Source organism: Rosa chinensis, chromosome 5 (assembly GCF_002994745.2).
Source record: "Rosa chinensis cultivar Old Blush chromosome 5, RchiOBHm-V2, whole genome shotgun sequence".
NCBI lineage: Eukaryota > Viridiplantae > Streptophyta > Magnoliopsida > Rosales > Rosaceae > Rosa > Rosa chinensis.
In genome coordinates, this window is record NC_037092.1 from 35321137 (window position 1) to 35336465 (window position 15329).

At 37.6% G+C, this 15329-nt stretch overlaps 3 protein-coding genes across 3 annotated transcripts; 2 read left to right on the forward strand and 1 right to left on the reverse strand.

Annotated features, from left to right (window-relative positions):
- The first annotated feature begins 630 nt into the window (after window positions 1-630).
- Window positions 631-2217, forward strand: LOC112203974 (probable F-box protein At4g22030). Its single transcript, XM_024344865.2, has one exon. The coding sequence runs from the start codon at window positions 738-740 to the stop codon at window positions 2025-2027; it is 1290 nt and encodes a 429-aa protein (XP_024200633.1). The 5' UTR covers window positions 631-737; the 3' UTR covers window positions 2028-2217.
- Window positions 2218-5287: 3070 nt separating this feature from the next.
- On the forward strand, window positions 5288-5604 carry LOC112203715 (ubiquitin-like protein ATG12). The gene is given in 2 exon segments (XM_024344639.1): window positions 5288-5384; window positions 5387-5604. Coding segments are annotated over 2 exon segments (315 nt in total).
- Window positions 5605-6653: 1049 nt separating this feature from the next.
- On the reverse strand, window positions 6654-12990 carry LOC112203973 (imidazole glycerol phosphate synthase hisHF, chloroplastic). Its single transcript, XM_024344864.2, has 19 exons — window positions 12720-12990; window positions 12558-12640; window positions 12182-12276; window positions 11766-11869; window positions 11394-11563; window positions 11162-11276; window positions 10627-10682; window positions 10503-10541; window positions 10302-10400; window positions 9795-9857; window positions 9587-9649; window positions 9378-9460; window positions 9086-9194; window positions 8942-8995; window positions 8421-8508; window positions 8257-8294; window positions 7538-7643; window positions 7087-7253; window positions 6654-7007 (listed from the first exon to the last, which is right to left on the reverse strand). Exons 1-19 carry the CDS (start codon window positions 12880-12882, stop codon window positions 6948-6950), a joined length of 1755 nt encoding a protein of 584 aa, XP_024200632.1. The 5' UTR covers window positions 12883-12990; the 3' UTR covers window positions 6654-6947.
- Between the last annotated feature and the right edge of the window lie 2339 nt (window positions 12991-15329).

The window sequence follows — 15329 nt, forward strand, 5'->3', positions numbered from 1 at the left end:
TAGAGATATCCAATCAATGTATGATTACATTTCCTTGTACAACTCTATCTCTATGCTTGTAATTTTCTATATAAGGAGATCTCTATTATCAATGAAAGCACAGCAAATTCTCTCCCAAATATCGATTCCCCAAAACAATAATCTAATAGAAAATAAAATTAGCAAAACTCAAGCAATAACTATAAGTATAAGGGAAATGGACCAAGTCCCACTGAACCAAAGCAACAACAGTCCGAGTAAGACTTACCAAATCATTTACAACGTAATTGTCTTCCTGAAAAACATGTGAAGATGGCAAAGCCAAATATTGATTTAACTACTTTTACGGTGGATTTGTATATATTTTCATAATGTCAAATTTTGGTTAGAGCTCAATTACATTTTGAATTGGTTTTCCATTTGTAGTCACAACTAGAAATTATATAGACTGTGTCCAAGACAGGGTTCAAAATTTGACCCCCTCCAAATTGTAGTTGAAAGTCATTCAGTCAAGTACTAATGTTGGTTTTAGTACATGGTCAAACACTCGTATTGAGTTCCTTTAAGGCTTTAAATATTAAAAGCCAAAAAACCAACCCCACGCCCATTTCCTGGTTCTCTCCCTTTCCCTTCTGTATAAATATGGACCCAACTCCCACTCATCTCACTACAACACCTACAATCTCAAGTCTCAAACAGACCACACTACAAATCTGTTTGAATCAAAGCCACTTCCAAGCTTCTTTGTGTTCTTGTTCATGGCCACTATTCAAGCTTCTTTTTGTTCTGCTTCATTTTCTTCATCTTCCTCTAGAAAAACCAAAGTTACTTTCCACTCCCAAAACTTTGAATCATCGCATCTTTCAGTTCCCAGGCTCCTGGTTAATGAACTGAATCAAAGAAATGGGTCACCCAACCTAACAGCCACTTCATCTGAAATACTAGAAGTGAAACCATTATTTGACAACAGAAAAAGATCAAGTCTCGGTGACTCAGTTTCAGATTCAAATTTTGTCCAAGAGCTCTATGCAATAATGGAAATTGTGGCAGATAGAATAGAAATGCACAACAACATAAAGGCGCAGAGGGACAACTGGAATGTTCTGCTTCTCAACTCTGTGAATGGGATGACAGCCACAGCTGCAATCATGGCGGGACTTGCATCTATCTCTGGATCTGGGCCGTCCATTTTGTCTCTCAAGATCTCATCAAGTCTCCTGTACATGGCTGTGACTGGGATTGTTCTAGTGATGAACAAGATCCAACCTTCACAGCTAGCAGAGGAACAAAGAAACGCTTCAAGGCTGTTCAAGAAGCTTCATGAAGAAATCAAAACCACTTTGGCTCTCAAAACCCCAGTTACTTCTTATGATGTGAAAGTCACAATGGAAAAGGTTTTGGCTTTGGATAAGGCATACCCACTTCCCTTACTTGGAACCATGATTGAGAAGTTTCCTCAAATTGTGAAGCCAGCTGTGTGGTGGCCTGAGGAAGAACCCAAGTGCCATGATCATAACATGAGTGACAAGTTTGAGAGGAATGGGTGGAATGAGAATCTTGAAGAGGAACTGAAGGAGGTTTTATGCGTAATGAAGGGAAGGGACTCCGCAGAATATGCAAGGCTAAGCAACATGGTGTTGAAGGTCAACAAGGTCTTGGCTTTCTGTGGTCCTTTGCTTACTGGGTCTGCTGCAATTGGGTCAGGTCTTATTGGATTGCCTGGTTTTGGGTCATGGGGTGCTGTTTTGGGTGTGGTTTTGGGGGCTTTGGGCACTGTGGTTAACAGTTTGGAGCATGGAGGGCAAGTTGGGATGGTGTTTGAGATGTATAGGAGCTCTGCAGGGTTCTTCAAGCTCATGGAGGAGACCATTGAGTCAACTTTGAAGGAAAGAGAGGTTGGGGATAGAGAAAATGGGGAGCTCTTTGAAGTGAAAGTGGCTCTTCAGCTTGGGAGGAGTTTGTCTGAGCTCAGAGACCTTGCAAGTGCTTCATCTTTGTCTTCAAGAATTCAACAGGCCAAAGAAGAATTTGCAAGCAAGCTTTTTTGATTAGTTTTGTGTATGGATTAATTTGCTAAGAGACTGAAATGTATATTTAGGTAGCACAGATCATGTTGAGCTAGAGTGTACCTCCTGATAAGACAACAAGTCTTTAGTCACGCAACCATTAAACTGGTCATCAAACTCATTGTCCAGTGTTGATATTTCAATGAAAACAAGCCACTGGTTTTTTCGGCAAGCCTAGAGTTAATTCATGGATATATCATTGAACGCTCGAGTAGTAGAAAGAGACATGAAACCCAGTTAGACGTTTTGGTGGTGGTTGATCCGTCATTGAACCTTCACCGGCGGTAGACTGAATACGCTTCGAAGTATAATAGGCTAAATTATTTAGATGCGACTGCACTCATTTTTATACATATGCATTAAGAGTTCCCAGTCAACCTTTACATTAAAAATGTTTAATTAAAAAGATTGAAATTGATTCTTCTCGATGAACTACTCGACCAATAGTATTATAAGACCATGGAGTCGCTGCATGCATGTGCCTTGATTTCTGGTTTTCATTTGTTCTTATTTATTTCTTTTTGTTGTTTCTAGTTAGCATGAGCTAATAACTATACAAAGCATTAGTTTCTAGTTGCTTGAAAAAAATAAAAAAAAACTTTAGCCACTACTATTCGATGAGGGGTTGTACTAGTGTAGTTGTATGCCTTCCATAACCTAGCCAGCTTATAGCAACAAATCTTTTGTCGCCTCGAGTGACCTCTTTTTATTTTTATTATATGAGGTTTTATCGACCATAATCAAACGTGTGTTCATTATCTTTTATGAATAATTTTTCAGGACAAATTGTTTATCAGTTAAGGAGTGTCTGATTATATATATATTTTTTTTACGAGGCTTTTACCGATGAAAAATTCAATTACATAAGTGTGTCTCTTTTTATTTTGTTTTCTTTTTCATATAGGAGGCTTTTACGTTGTACAATTCAATGCATAAGTTACTTAGAGGAATTTTTTTTTTTTTTTGGTGGAAAGAAAAATTCGTTGAGAAAAATCTCCTAAAGAGATACTTTTTTATGATGAATTTTCATAGATAAAAGCGGATACTTTTTTATTAAAATTGATTGAGTTTCAATCTCGTGTCTACCTCTTTCTCACTTCTTTCCTCATCAAGATGACAGAGATTCATCATACTCTCAGTGCATATCAATTCAATTGATCTTAACAATCATTCGTGTAAACATTTGTTGCCTGTTTTTTTGTTGCAAAGTCTTGCTCATTGCTTAACCTAATAAAACATTTCATGCTTTTCATTCACAAAGAAGAATTCAATTGTTATGAACTGCCACCATTAGAAGCCCATAGCATTCTAGCTAGCGGCACAACGAAATATAAGGGAAGCAATGAAAGTATGACTACGTCGAATAACAGGTGTCTGTAAGAGGCCAATATGGAAGAGATGGTCACCAACTCGATCAGAATTTTTCACAATATGCTTCATTGATAAAGAGTTGATCTCCTTGTGGTGAAGACGAAGAATAACGAAGGAGACGAAGTTTAGGTCAAGCCTGTATGTTTCTTAAACTCCTGATTTTGGTAATTATTGATATTCTAAAATGGGGTAGTTCTGAAAAATATTTAATTAAGAAGAATTTAAAGAAGGAGAGAGAGAAAGAAAAGTATTAATGCATAATTAGTTGAATTGATATTATATATTGTATTTATTCAAAAAGAACCAATAAATTGTCTTTACTCTGAACCTTTGATTGTTATTTGATTTAATGGACAAGATTTAGAGTATAATCCTAACTATAATTTAGGTGGTCACTGATCCGCCCCCTTGCAAAATAGTGAAATATTATATAATGTTTGATACACCACCTATTAACTTCTTTAGATTAACATTTTACTAGAAACACAACTCCAAACTTTCTAAACTATCCTCATTCAAATCCATCATACCCATTAACTAAATACATATCCTTTTATATATATATACCATCTTAACTTGAAAAAAAAACAAAAAAAACAAAAAAACAAAAACAAAAACAAAAACAAAAACAAAGGTTTACCTTTGTCAATCTTTGTCAATCTGTGGAAAATTCAATTCTCTTTATCTTTGTCAATCTTTTGAATATACAAATCAAATTCATCTCATTGACAAAAAAACCTCTTCACAATGAGGGTTTTCGAAACCTAGGTTTCGACTTGCGGCGGCGCACTTCTTTTAGGTACGGCAACGATCGCGGAGTGGGGAGGTACGGCGGCGGCACGGCAGGTACTCTGCGTTGATCTTGTTTGGTGGTGAGAAGCTTCTGGTTTGGAGGCTTATCTGACCGTGCTTTTCTGGATTCGATACGGCGGTCTGGGCTGCATAAGAGGTCGATCTCGCGACGGTTTGGGCTCGAGGTCGTAAGGCTCTAAGTTGGATTTTGCTGAGGAGATCATCGTTTCGGCTACAGTTGTGGTTTCTGTTGGTGCGGCGGTAGTTTTTGCTGTTGCAGTGGTGGTTTGGAGGCGTGGCTTTTTGAGGTATCTCAGAGGCAGGTTTCATCTGCTCTAGGGGATGACAGATCGACTTATCCGGGTCGGGGTCCAGACTTGACCATGGTCATGGTGGAGGTCCACTGCTGGCCGCTGGACTTGTGAATGGAGGCTGCTTTCTCGAAGCCTGTTACGGGTAGGTCGAGGATGGAGAGGGGTATGGGATGGGCCTCCGCCTGCCTGGGCCGCTCCTAGTGGTCTGGCTTCTTTGATTCCCTTTCTTTGCTTGGACCGGGCCTGTTTTAGGTTTTTGGAAGAGTGGTAGTTTCTTTCTTCTTGGTTTGAATAATTGAGCTTGGCTTGGCTCACCTCCTATTCTGCCCTTGATCGTTGTAGTGTGCTGATTTGATGAGTAGCGATGTACACCATGAAGGTCTTAGGCGTCAATACTTGTTATGTTAGTGACTTTGGTTTAGGGTTGGATATGTGTTGGGTTTCTTTACTTGTTGCTTTTTCTTTTTCTAGTTTTAGCTAGTAATAATTTGGCTGCTTTGTGTAGTTTGGTTAGGAGATTTTGGCTGCTTTGTGCAGTCTGTATTGTGCTGTATTTGTACTATGAGTGGTTCCTTAGAACCCTCTAGCTTGACGCTGTGACGTCGTAATATATTGGAACCTGATTCCATTTCCCTCAAAAAAAAAAAAAAAATCGAATTCATCTCCATCACTCTCTATTCCAAACCATTAATCTTTGACAAAATTTAATGTAAGTCGAACTGCGTATTAATCAAGTTGAGATTTTTGCAACAAGGATTCACAGCAATGTCTATCACAAAATCTCTGACTGCTGCTAAGAAAGTGGTTATTCATCTTAGAGCTACTAGTGATGTCCCTATACAAAAGTAAGCCAAATTCAAGATATAACGGACAAATTTCCTAAGGTGATTGGCTTTTTAAGGAGGCAACTTCACCGGAATACGTTGTTTGTGTATGTCAATAGGGCATTCTCACCAAACGCAAATGAATTGATGAATCTATATAATAGTTTTGGTTTTGATGGTAAACTGGCGATCAATTATGCTTATACCATGGCATGGGGATTACTATCAGTGTGGGGTTTGCAAACATACAACCATTGATAATGAGTTCATCAAATTTTGCTTTCCACAACAACGTGGAACATGAGTTACTATGGAGATATGAAGATATTTTGGACTCCTTTTTTGTACATATTTTGTTTCTTTCAATTGGTGGCCATATAACTTTTCAACAAGTCTAGATGTAAAGCCAAACACTGATATATGATGCTACCGTTCAAAAGGTTTACCTTTATTCACAATTCACAAAAAAAAACACTGATTAGGGTTCTAAGTTTGCATCTTTATTCACGTCATTCACATAGAGCAGAAGAAAATACTAAATTGGGATAGCATATTCTAATTATTTTTCTTTATTTTTGACATATTCATAAAATTTGATTTTGGATGTATGAAAAAAGAGATGTACATTTGATATTTAGATGTATAAATAAAATTTCTTTTTATTTTATATTTTTATGATATATTTCTGACGAAAATCAATCATCGTTAAAAGTGTGTCCGTTACTGTTTAGAAAATTGTTTAAGGCTCATTAGCCGTAAACCGACACCTAACCCGCATGAGCCAAGGGCTTCCGGGCTCTTCTAAGTACTCTCAGCACGAATCATCTTTCCATTTCTTGTTTTAAAAATAGCCTAGAAGATTGGCGCTTTTCCTTATCATCTTATCACACGTGTTTTGCAGAATTTCCAAGCCATTTGCTTAGGATAAGGATTTCGTGCATCACTAATTCACTATTTTTAAAAGGGAAATAATTGATGCTCTGTATGAAAAAACATGTGAGAATGATACTTAAGTAAGAATATAACAATATTAAGATGTCGAGCAAAATAACCTGCTCCTTTGTCCTAATAAGCTATCGACCCCGACAGCAATTGGCGTTTCTGCAACTAGGCAATATGTTTTCCTCAAGAAACCCTGATTTCTGAGTCACACTACCCCTATAATTGAGTAAAACAAACATACTAATCGACTCAAGTGAAGACGCTAAGCAGCTTGACCATGACAGATCCTAACATGCCAAAAAGAAATCAATGCAAGTCGTACAATGGTATAACATAGAACATTGGCAAGAAAAAGAATTACTAGGTTGAACAATAAAAAACTTTGAAAATCTCATTTACCAAAATCATTTACTGGAATCATTCAGGAAAGAACAAAAGTTACATTCTATGCGTTCTGTCTCAGGCAATAAACTAAGGTTACCACAACCAAATAACTTGAAGGACTTTTGGAATCAATGCTTGCTACAAAATTGATCTAATCATACAGTACACGCTCTGGTCAAAGAGTTCAACATCTCTCATCTCTCTCCATCTTTTTCCTTTTTGGATAGTGTTGAGTCCAGACAACAGATTGACAGCATTAGGAGGAATAATGTTGTTCAGATTCTGACTTCTATGCCTTCCTTTAGCAAGTGCTCCTTTACAGAATGAATTGGCACCTGCAACAATCATAGTCAGTGTGTTCATATGGAAATAATCATCAGCACTAGGAACACTACAAGTAATGTAAAACATTACCTCCTTGCGATGGAATATGCCAGCAGCAAGGGCAGCAGATGCATTTGTTTTCATGAAAACCTCTGAGAAGTGTTCAACACCACCAGCACCACTACTTGCAATCACGGGAATGGTCACAGCATCAGAGATGAGCTTTACTAAATCTATATCAAATCCTTTCCCTTGACCTGAAAAGCATCAAAGAGTTAATATACAATTGGCAGATACAAACTATTTTAAATAAGTATGGAGAACACAAAAAAGCATAGCAATGCCTTCCCGAACACATGTAGATAACTTCAAACATTTTGGCATTATCTCAAACTGCGATGAGTGTTAAACTAAAGATACGTGGGAGGACAATCAGAAGCCTAACATGCCATTCATTAAATGTAATGACCACTTTCTCTTTGCCTTTCTCATATAAAGGCTTTGCATAAGCAAGCATAAGGAGTGCAAAAAGTGACTTTACCATCGCAATCAATGCAGTTTAGCAGAATTTCTCCAGCTCCTAGCTCCTCAACTGCTTTTGCAAGCTCATACGCTCCAATTGGTCTGCCTTCCCGCCCACCGCTAACCTTAAGAACAAACATCAAGATGTTAGTATACCATAAGAAAAACCTTGAAATGGAAACATGTCAAAGCAAACATCTCAAGTTCAGTTGCATTAAATAAATAAATAAAATAAAAGAAGAAGAAGAAGCTGAAGCTGATCGGCTCATTCAACAAATTATTATTTAATGCATACGTTGAAAGCACAGAAATAACTGCTTACATAATATAGGTTAAGTTTGAGAAATAAGAGAAGCAGGGCGCGATGCGAATATGTCGTGCATCTATGTGGATGACATAAGTTTCTCTAAGCTCATTTCTTCCTTCTAAGGAATCAAAACTCTATATCCACGTGGACATGTTCTGGTGATTCAAGTTACATTAAATCATGTCTTTAGACCTGAAATATTTAATGCCAAGCAAACTCCCTAGACATGGAGAATGCATGTTTTCCTTCTGGGCATGAGCCGCACAAGTTGCACAAAGCAAATCCATGTCATGAGCATGCTCCAAAATTCAAATATATGTGATTCTATACAGATGTATTCTTTTTTTTGTTTTAGGTCCAGAAAATAAACAATATATATGATGTTTTACTTTGAACTCTAAGCACTGGTAAAGAAAGTAAAGAATACTTACTGTACACTGATACCAAGCATATTCTTCGCCATTTGGACCTGAAATTAATAATACACACAAAATTTGAAACTTTCCATGAAAGACAGAAGCCAGAAAGAAGGTTTTACATGCATAAAAAGAACAATGGCCAAGCCAAGCAACAAAAATTGAAATTGTCTCCTTACCTGGATTTGTTACTCTTATAGTCTTTAACTTTACATCATTTTGATTTTTAACATACACTCTGCGAGGATCAACGCTTACAACCACAGCCTGAAACATACAATAAACTTAGAAAGAAATAAATCTAGTTTCTTGCAAAAATAGAGTTTGGCAGATTGAACATTTTAAGCCGTCCAGAAAAATATCACAAGCAATAGTAAAGTCTGAGATCCTCAATAAATGCTCATGAGTATGAAAGTGAAAACACAAAAGTTGGAAATTTCAAGGCCACAGTTAAGCAAATAAAGATCTTTTTATTTTACTCTAGTTTCTAAGTGATGTTACTAGAACTAGCATGAGTTCTCGAAATAGTACAGCAACCAGAAGCCAGGTAACAATCAACGAGGAAACCAATGAACTATTATGATTAATTGGAACCACAAAATGTAACCATGTTGTGAAAGTGTGCAGCTCATCTCAACAGAATATAAATGAACTGAAGCATTATGGCAAGCATGCATTTACAACTAGACAGAGATATTACCTGATTTCCGTAAACTCTGGATATCTGCTCTAAGCTGCTTTTTCCACTTTTCACCTAAAAAAAATAGTTGAGAACTGTGAGGTGTCCCACAGATTTGTGCATACATGCAGATCTGAATATAAAAAGATGAAAATTATTGCATACTCCAGTTCTTAAATATTCTTCTGCAGCATAAACTGCATCACTTCCAATGGAGATCTTATCAGCCCCACATCTAAAATATTCTGAAGCAACTTCCAAACTAGAATAGTGCCTGAAAAAGAAGAACGAACTTATAAAATCCATGTCCATACCAGTGTACCACGCTACATTTGACTGGTCATAAAAATTTTGAGTGGAAGCTATATAATCATCACCTGGAGAATTACAATGATAGATAGTTGCAAACATGTAAACCAAAACTGGTCAAACAAATTAGAGCACCCATGACAATTACCTGCCAGTTGCATCGGTAAAATCTCTAATGCCACCTCCAACTGTTAATGGCACGAAAACATTTTCTGATGCATATCTCAATACCTACAAAACATGGCATGTAAACAATAAATTGGAAAATACTTGACGTGTAATATCACAACATCAAAATTTTAATATTCTCTCCAGTAGAAATTGAAAACTTTAGGTTAAACATTTACGAATATAAACCTGTAGCATAGGCAAGTCACCCAAAGGGAAGTCCCGGAAACCGGTAATATTCAGAAAGCTGACCTGCAATTTAAGACCAAGACTTCAAGCACAATATAATAGCTATTTTATTATTTATTATTATTACTTGTTTGGTGTAAAACTACAACAGCTACTTTGATAATGAATGGCAGTGAAATATGTCCCAACTCAAGGAGGCATGGTATACCTCATCAGCTCCATCTGTGTAATACTGCCCAGCAAGCTCCACAGGCTTTCCAAGTTCTCTCACCTATCAAAGATTCTGATTAGCAAAAATAGGAGCTACATTCATGGCACAATGAATAACTTGAACCATATCAGACTATAACAGATGTCCAACATGACTTCCACAGGCTTGATATAACCAAACGACAACAAAATTGCAAAAGTAAACATTTGTCTTTTCAAGTGACCTCATTAATCCATCAACATATAGTTATGCTTTTTCTTCATGACACCTAGGTTCCTTTAGGTCTTGTGCACGAAGAGGGAGAAAGGATATCAATTTAGATGTGTTTGAAGAAAATACAGAATGAACAGTAAGATCCATGAGTGGGGTTATAGAACTAGATTGTGATGCACTGAAGGCTGGGGGTTTCTGATATTTCTTTAATTGTGACAGTTTGCACCCAATAGTCAGGTCCAAAGAACCACACAAATGATACAAGAATGCAGTCAAGAGTTCTTGGAATACCTCATTCTCTTTTGTATGCTCTCTTACGTCATATTGGTCTCCTTTGGTTACAACAAGATCTCCTTTGTCATTTGTCCTCACATCCAGACAAGCAATAACCTAGCATAAGTAACACAATTCAGAGAGAACCTTCACAGTTTGTGTATGAAAGACAAAGAGGTAAATAATTATCAGAGCTCTGATATTTTAACTTGGACCTACCCTCTTTGCAAGTTTGGAACCCTTCCCTTCAATGGGCTTCTGTCTTCACAAGAACTCTCAGATTGTTAGATGGATGATCTAGTTGTCAACATATAATAGGCATTTTTTCAGAGGTAGAGGTTACCTTCTCCAAGGGTGAGTTTGGATAGAGAAATCTTCTCAATATGGAAAGACCAACATCTACAAAACCATTTTCACTAATTGATGTTAATAATACTGCAGTAGTTCTATAGTTAAAGAAAAATATAAAAGAGCTCTTTACATCTGATAGCCAAGAATTACAGACCAAACAGAATATCACGACTTAGACCTCAGACAAAAACTTTTATCCTCTTGATCCTTGGAATGGGGAAAAATAAATAATTAACTTCTAGAATGTAAGATTAAGCTCATGTTTTAAAATTTTAAGAGTTCACTTTTATTTCTTTCATATCTTGAGAGTTGAGTGGGTTTTACATTTGATCTTCGATTTCTTCTTCAATATACATAATTAGAATTCAGAAGGAACTTGAAGGTCGAAAATCCTGTTAGATATTATATGATCCCTTAGATATTATATGATCCCTAGTAACGAAAGAAACAAGACATGGAAGATTACTGTAATTCCTGTACATCTTGAACAATCATTAACAAACAAGAGAGAGCAAATGATATCTTGCCTCCACTTTTCTCAGGGTGGAATTGAACTGCATGCACATTTCCCCTTCTAACAGATGCAATGAAATTGTCACCATAGTTGCAGGTAGATGAAACCCATTCTTTGTTATCATCCGACTGAAAGTTTATATAGAAGCATGTCAGCCCCATTAAACAGTACAAATATGCAGCAGAAGCATTACTTAGAACTCTTCATTTTGTATCCACCCAAAAAAAAAAAAGACCAAGACATACTGGCATTGCTCTGTAAGAGTGGACGAAATAGACGTGATGGGTTCCAACATCATCCAAAATTAAAGAGTCTTCTCTAATCTGCAAAGCATTCCACCCGATATGTGGCACTCGAACACCATTTGATGAGTCAAAACGCCCAACCACTCCAGGTATCAAGCCAAGACCACTCACTGAGATATTATGCATTTTGTCATTCCAATTTTAAACAAGGTCAGAAGCAGAAACAGAAAGGAGCTGAAGTCCAATAATATCTGGGGATCTTATTGTCAAATCCAAATCCTTTCTTTAAGATCCTTAAAGATTCCATGCAAATGATAGTTACAAAAAGTAGAAACAGAATTTTACTGAAAAGATGAGGCATGAAGCACTGACCTTGTCCCTTTTCCTCACTGGATTCAAAAAGGAGCTGAAGTCCAAGACAAATGCCTAAAAACGGCCGATCTCTCTCAATATATTCACAGAGCGCTTCAGCCATCCTAAATAAACATTAAAGGGTTGAGAATTTTTTCACAATATAAGAAGTTACATTATATTTTCTTGTTTCATAGTAATTGATTAATTAGGGTAAACCTTGGTTAAATTACACGATTAATTAAAGAAAATGACATGCTTTCTACCATTTGATTTTCTAAACAACCATTAATCACTGTCATACTGTTTAATTTATTGGCACGTTCAGAGATTTTCAGCTCTTATCAGCAACCCATTTCAAAGAACTAAAACAAGCGATTGATCCTTACAGAATCAGCATAAAAAAGTGAGCCAAAATAGAGAAATGAAAAACATACCCATTTTTGCTCAGCACATCCATGGCCGCTGCGAAAGCCCCCACACCAGGAAAGATAAGGCGGTTGGCATTCAAAATATCTTTAGGAGTTTGGACCTACATTTTGATTTTTTTTGTTATAAAAATAAAAAATAAGTTCATCAATTTTACTAATGTTATATGGATCTTAAGAAATATGCAACCCCAAAATCATCAACTTAGCAGCAGAAAGAACCAATTCACCAGACATTACAAAGATTCTTTGCTAAGAATAAAGCATTCGACACAAGAAAACGCAATGATACAAAAATTGAAAAACTTAATTCAATGAGGAACAGATGAAAATGTAACGTAGGTAGTTGTAAGCAATTCAAATTAACAAAGAAAAAAAAAATTACATCTTTGACTTGGAAGCCGAGGCGGCGAATGGCGTTCCTGACACTCCGAACATTGCCGGCACCGTAGTCAAGCAGAGTCACCACTGAAACCAATTCAATCATCAGAACAATGGAAGACGAACATCACAGTGAGAGAGAGAGAGAGAGAAAAAGAGAGAGTACCTGAATCATCACTAGCAGCGGAAGAGGCACGGACGGTGAAGCTTCTAGAAGGTCTGCGGCCGCAATTGAGACGATGCTTGCGGCGAAAGAGAAGAGAGGAGGAAGGGGAAGCTGATCGGAACGGCAGCGTTTTGGTAGGGGAAATAATTGGCGGCGCCTCCATTGCAGGCTTTCTCTCAGTAGTCTCAAGCCTCTCACTCCAGTAGTTTAAGAGTTGGAGACTTGAAAAAAAGACCTTGGTTTTAAACTGGAAGTTTTATTCTCAATTGGGAAAATTTGGTACACGAAATCTGAAGCCCGACCCACTATATAGACATGACCTCAATAACGCCGTTAACTTTTATGTCATTGTTCATTTGTTAAATGGTAATTTAATACTCTCACATTCTGGCCCACTTTTTTGGTAAAAAAAGAAAAGAAAAGAAAAGAAAAAGAATCTCCTCTCTCTCTCTCTCTCTCTCGGCCCCGACTCAGCACCAGCACAACCGCCATTATCCACACACCTCTCTGTCAATCCATTTATCCTAGAACCCATCTCCTCTCCATCTTCCCTTTCATATCAATCCATTCTTCCAGCCACACCAATGCTCTGACAAGCTTAGTCTTCAAAGCCTCCACATTCACAAGCCTCATAAGCCTCTTGGCCTCCCCAAAACTTATGGGCATTCCTCCCAAAACTGCACCTTTACTGATATTTTCACCCTCCCCATTGACATCCCCACCAGAAGATGCCAACCCAGCCCTTCTCTGAAACTTTCCAAGAGAATTCAAAAACCCACATTGTTCCTCATCATTCCCAAAACGCCTCAAACCAAACACAGCACATGGGTTTTGGCTTTTGGGTCCTCCATGGTGCACCAAATCCTTGAGCACAACACTGGTTGTTCTCCACCCACTCCTCCACATATTGACCAAAGATCAAAACTTTACTATCTGGGTCGCTTTCTAAACGCCTATTTATCAATACCCATCTATGAATTCCTCTACAATTTGGGATTTTTTAACTTTTTACAAACAAAAAAAAAATTGAAAGAAGGAAGAAAAAGCAAGAAACTTTGAGCATGGGGATCACAATAGAATACTATTATTATAATAAAGAAGGTGGACGAGGAAACAAAGGCAAAATTCACTGTAGGCTAACTCAGGACCTCCACCATCGTTGTGGGGTGCAAGGGAATCTCCCGATCCGACCTGAAACTGAAAGGAGATTGGAGGTTAACTCCTCTGCGACCCAGCCGCCGCCGATCGCCTTAGAGAACCACCACATCCTCCACAGACCTCGTCAGAGTCTCTTAAAGCCACCGCCGAACAACAAAACATACCCAAACCCAAAAAGCTCTCTCTCTCTCTCTCTCTCTCTCTCTCTCTCTCTCTCTCTCTCTCTCTCTCTCTCTCTCTCTCTCTCTCTCTCTCTCTCTCTCTCTCTCTCTCTCTCTCCCCCGGCGACTACCGCATTGGGTTTTTTTATGAATCCTTAATAAATGGCTCGTGTAAGGAAGGCAGGTTGGATGATGAAAATGGGTTGTTTGATGAATCCAATAGAGAGAAGATGTGGATGGTTGGAATTGCAGAGGTGATCGGGATTGGGAGGTGGGAAGAGAGATGAGGTGCTGATAGAGTCATAGTGAGAGAGAGAGAGAGAGCTCATAGTAAAAATCTGAATAGACCATAATACCCCTTAACTTAATGGTGTCATTGACGTCGTGTCTAGATAGTGGGTCAAATTTCAGATTTCCTGTACCAAAATACTCGGTTTGAAACTATATGTATAGAAATTATTAGTGGTTTTTACTTGGTGTACTGTTTGCAAAATTTTCCCTTCTCAATTTGGTGTTTTAATATTTTGACCCCAAAACTATTAATTTTGCCATAAATAGTGAAGCTGCAAGGTTTGTAACTTTATATGTCGGGATACTGATTAAAACTCTTTCTTCCTCATCGACCACCCCTACCGGAATTTTACCTTTACCAATTACGGAGTTTGTAGGTAGACAATATCTTGTCCGCAATGGAGATGAAGAGAATACTAGGCCATCTCACCTATGTAATTTTATTGATTAGGATATAAAGTTGATTTTTTTTTTCCTGAAAAAGTATCCAAATATGGTTTCTTTGTGGTGTGTTCTTTTGGAGTTTTAATGTGAGCCGTTAGATTACTCCAATGCGTAGGCAGACCGCACATAGTAATTAATACTAGTTTTCTCTATACATGCTTTGCATGTCACCATGTGTAATAGTTTTTTTTTTTCTTTTTCTTTTTTTGAGAAAATAGAAAAGAAAATAATTGAATAAAACAGTTATTGCAGAGAGAGATAGCGGGAGAGAAACTATCCCTACAAGGTATTCTTGTGTATAGCTTTCAAATTTATGAGTGGCCACGCTATACTCAAGGTTGGATGAGAAACTTCTTTTGGGTGGGAGACCCTTTAAAGTCAAGCTCGGCTTTTGTGGCTTGGTTAACCTGTTGTCTTCCTCAAAATGAAGGTGGCCCGAGTCTTGAAAATATTGTCACACTTAACTAAAGCCTACTTCTAAAAAGTTGCTGGGAGGTGGCCAATGAAGCTTACCTTCGACCTCATTTTCGAGAGATAGATTTGTTGATCCTTGTCT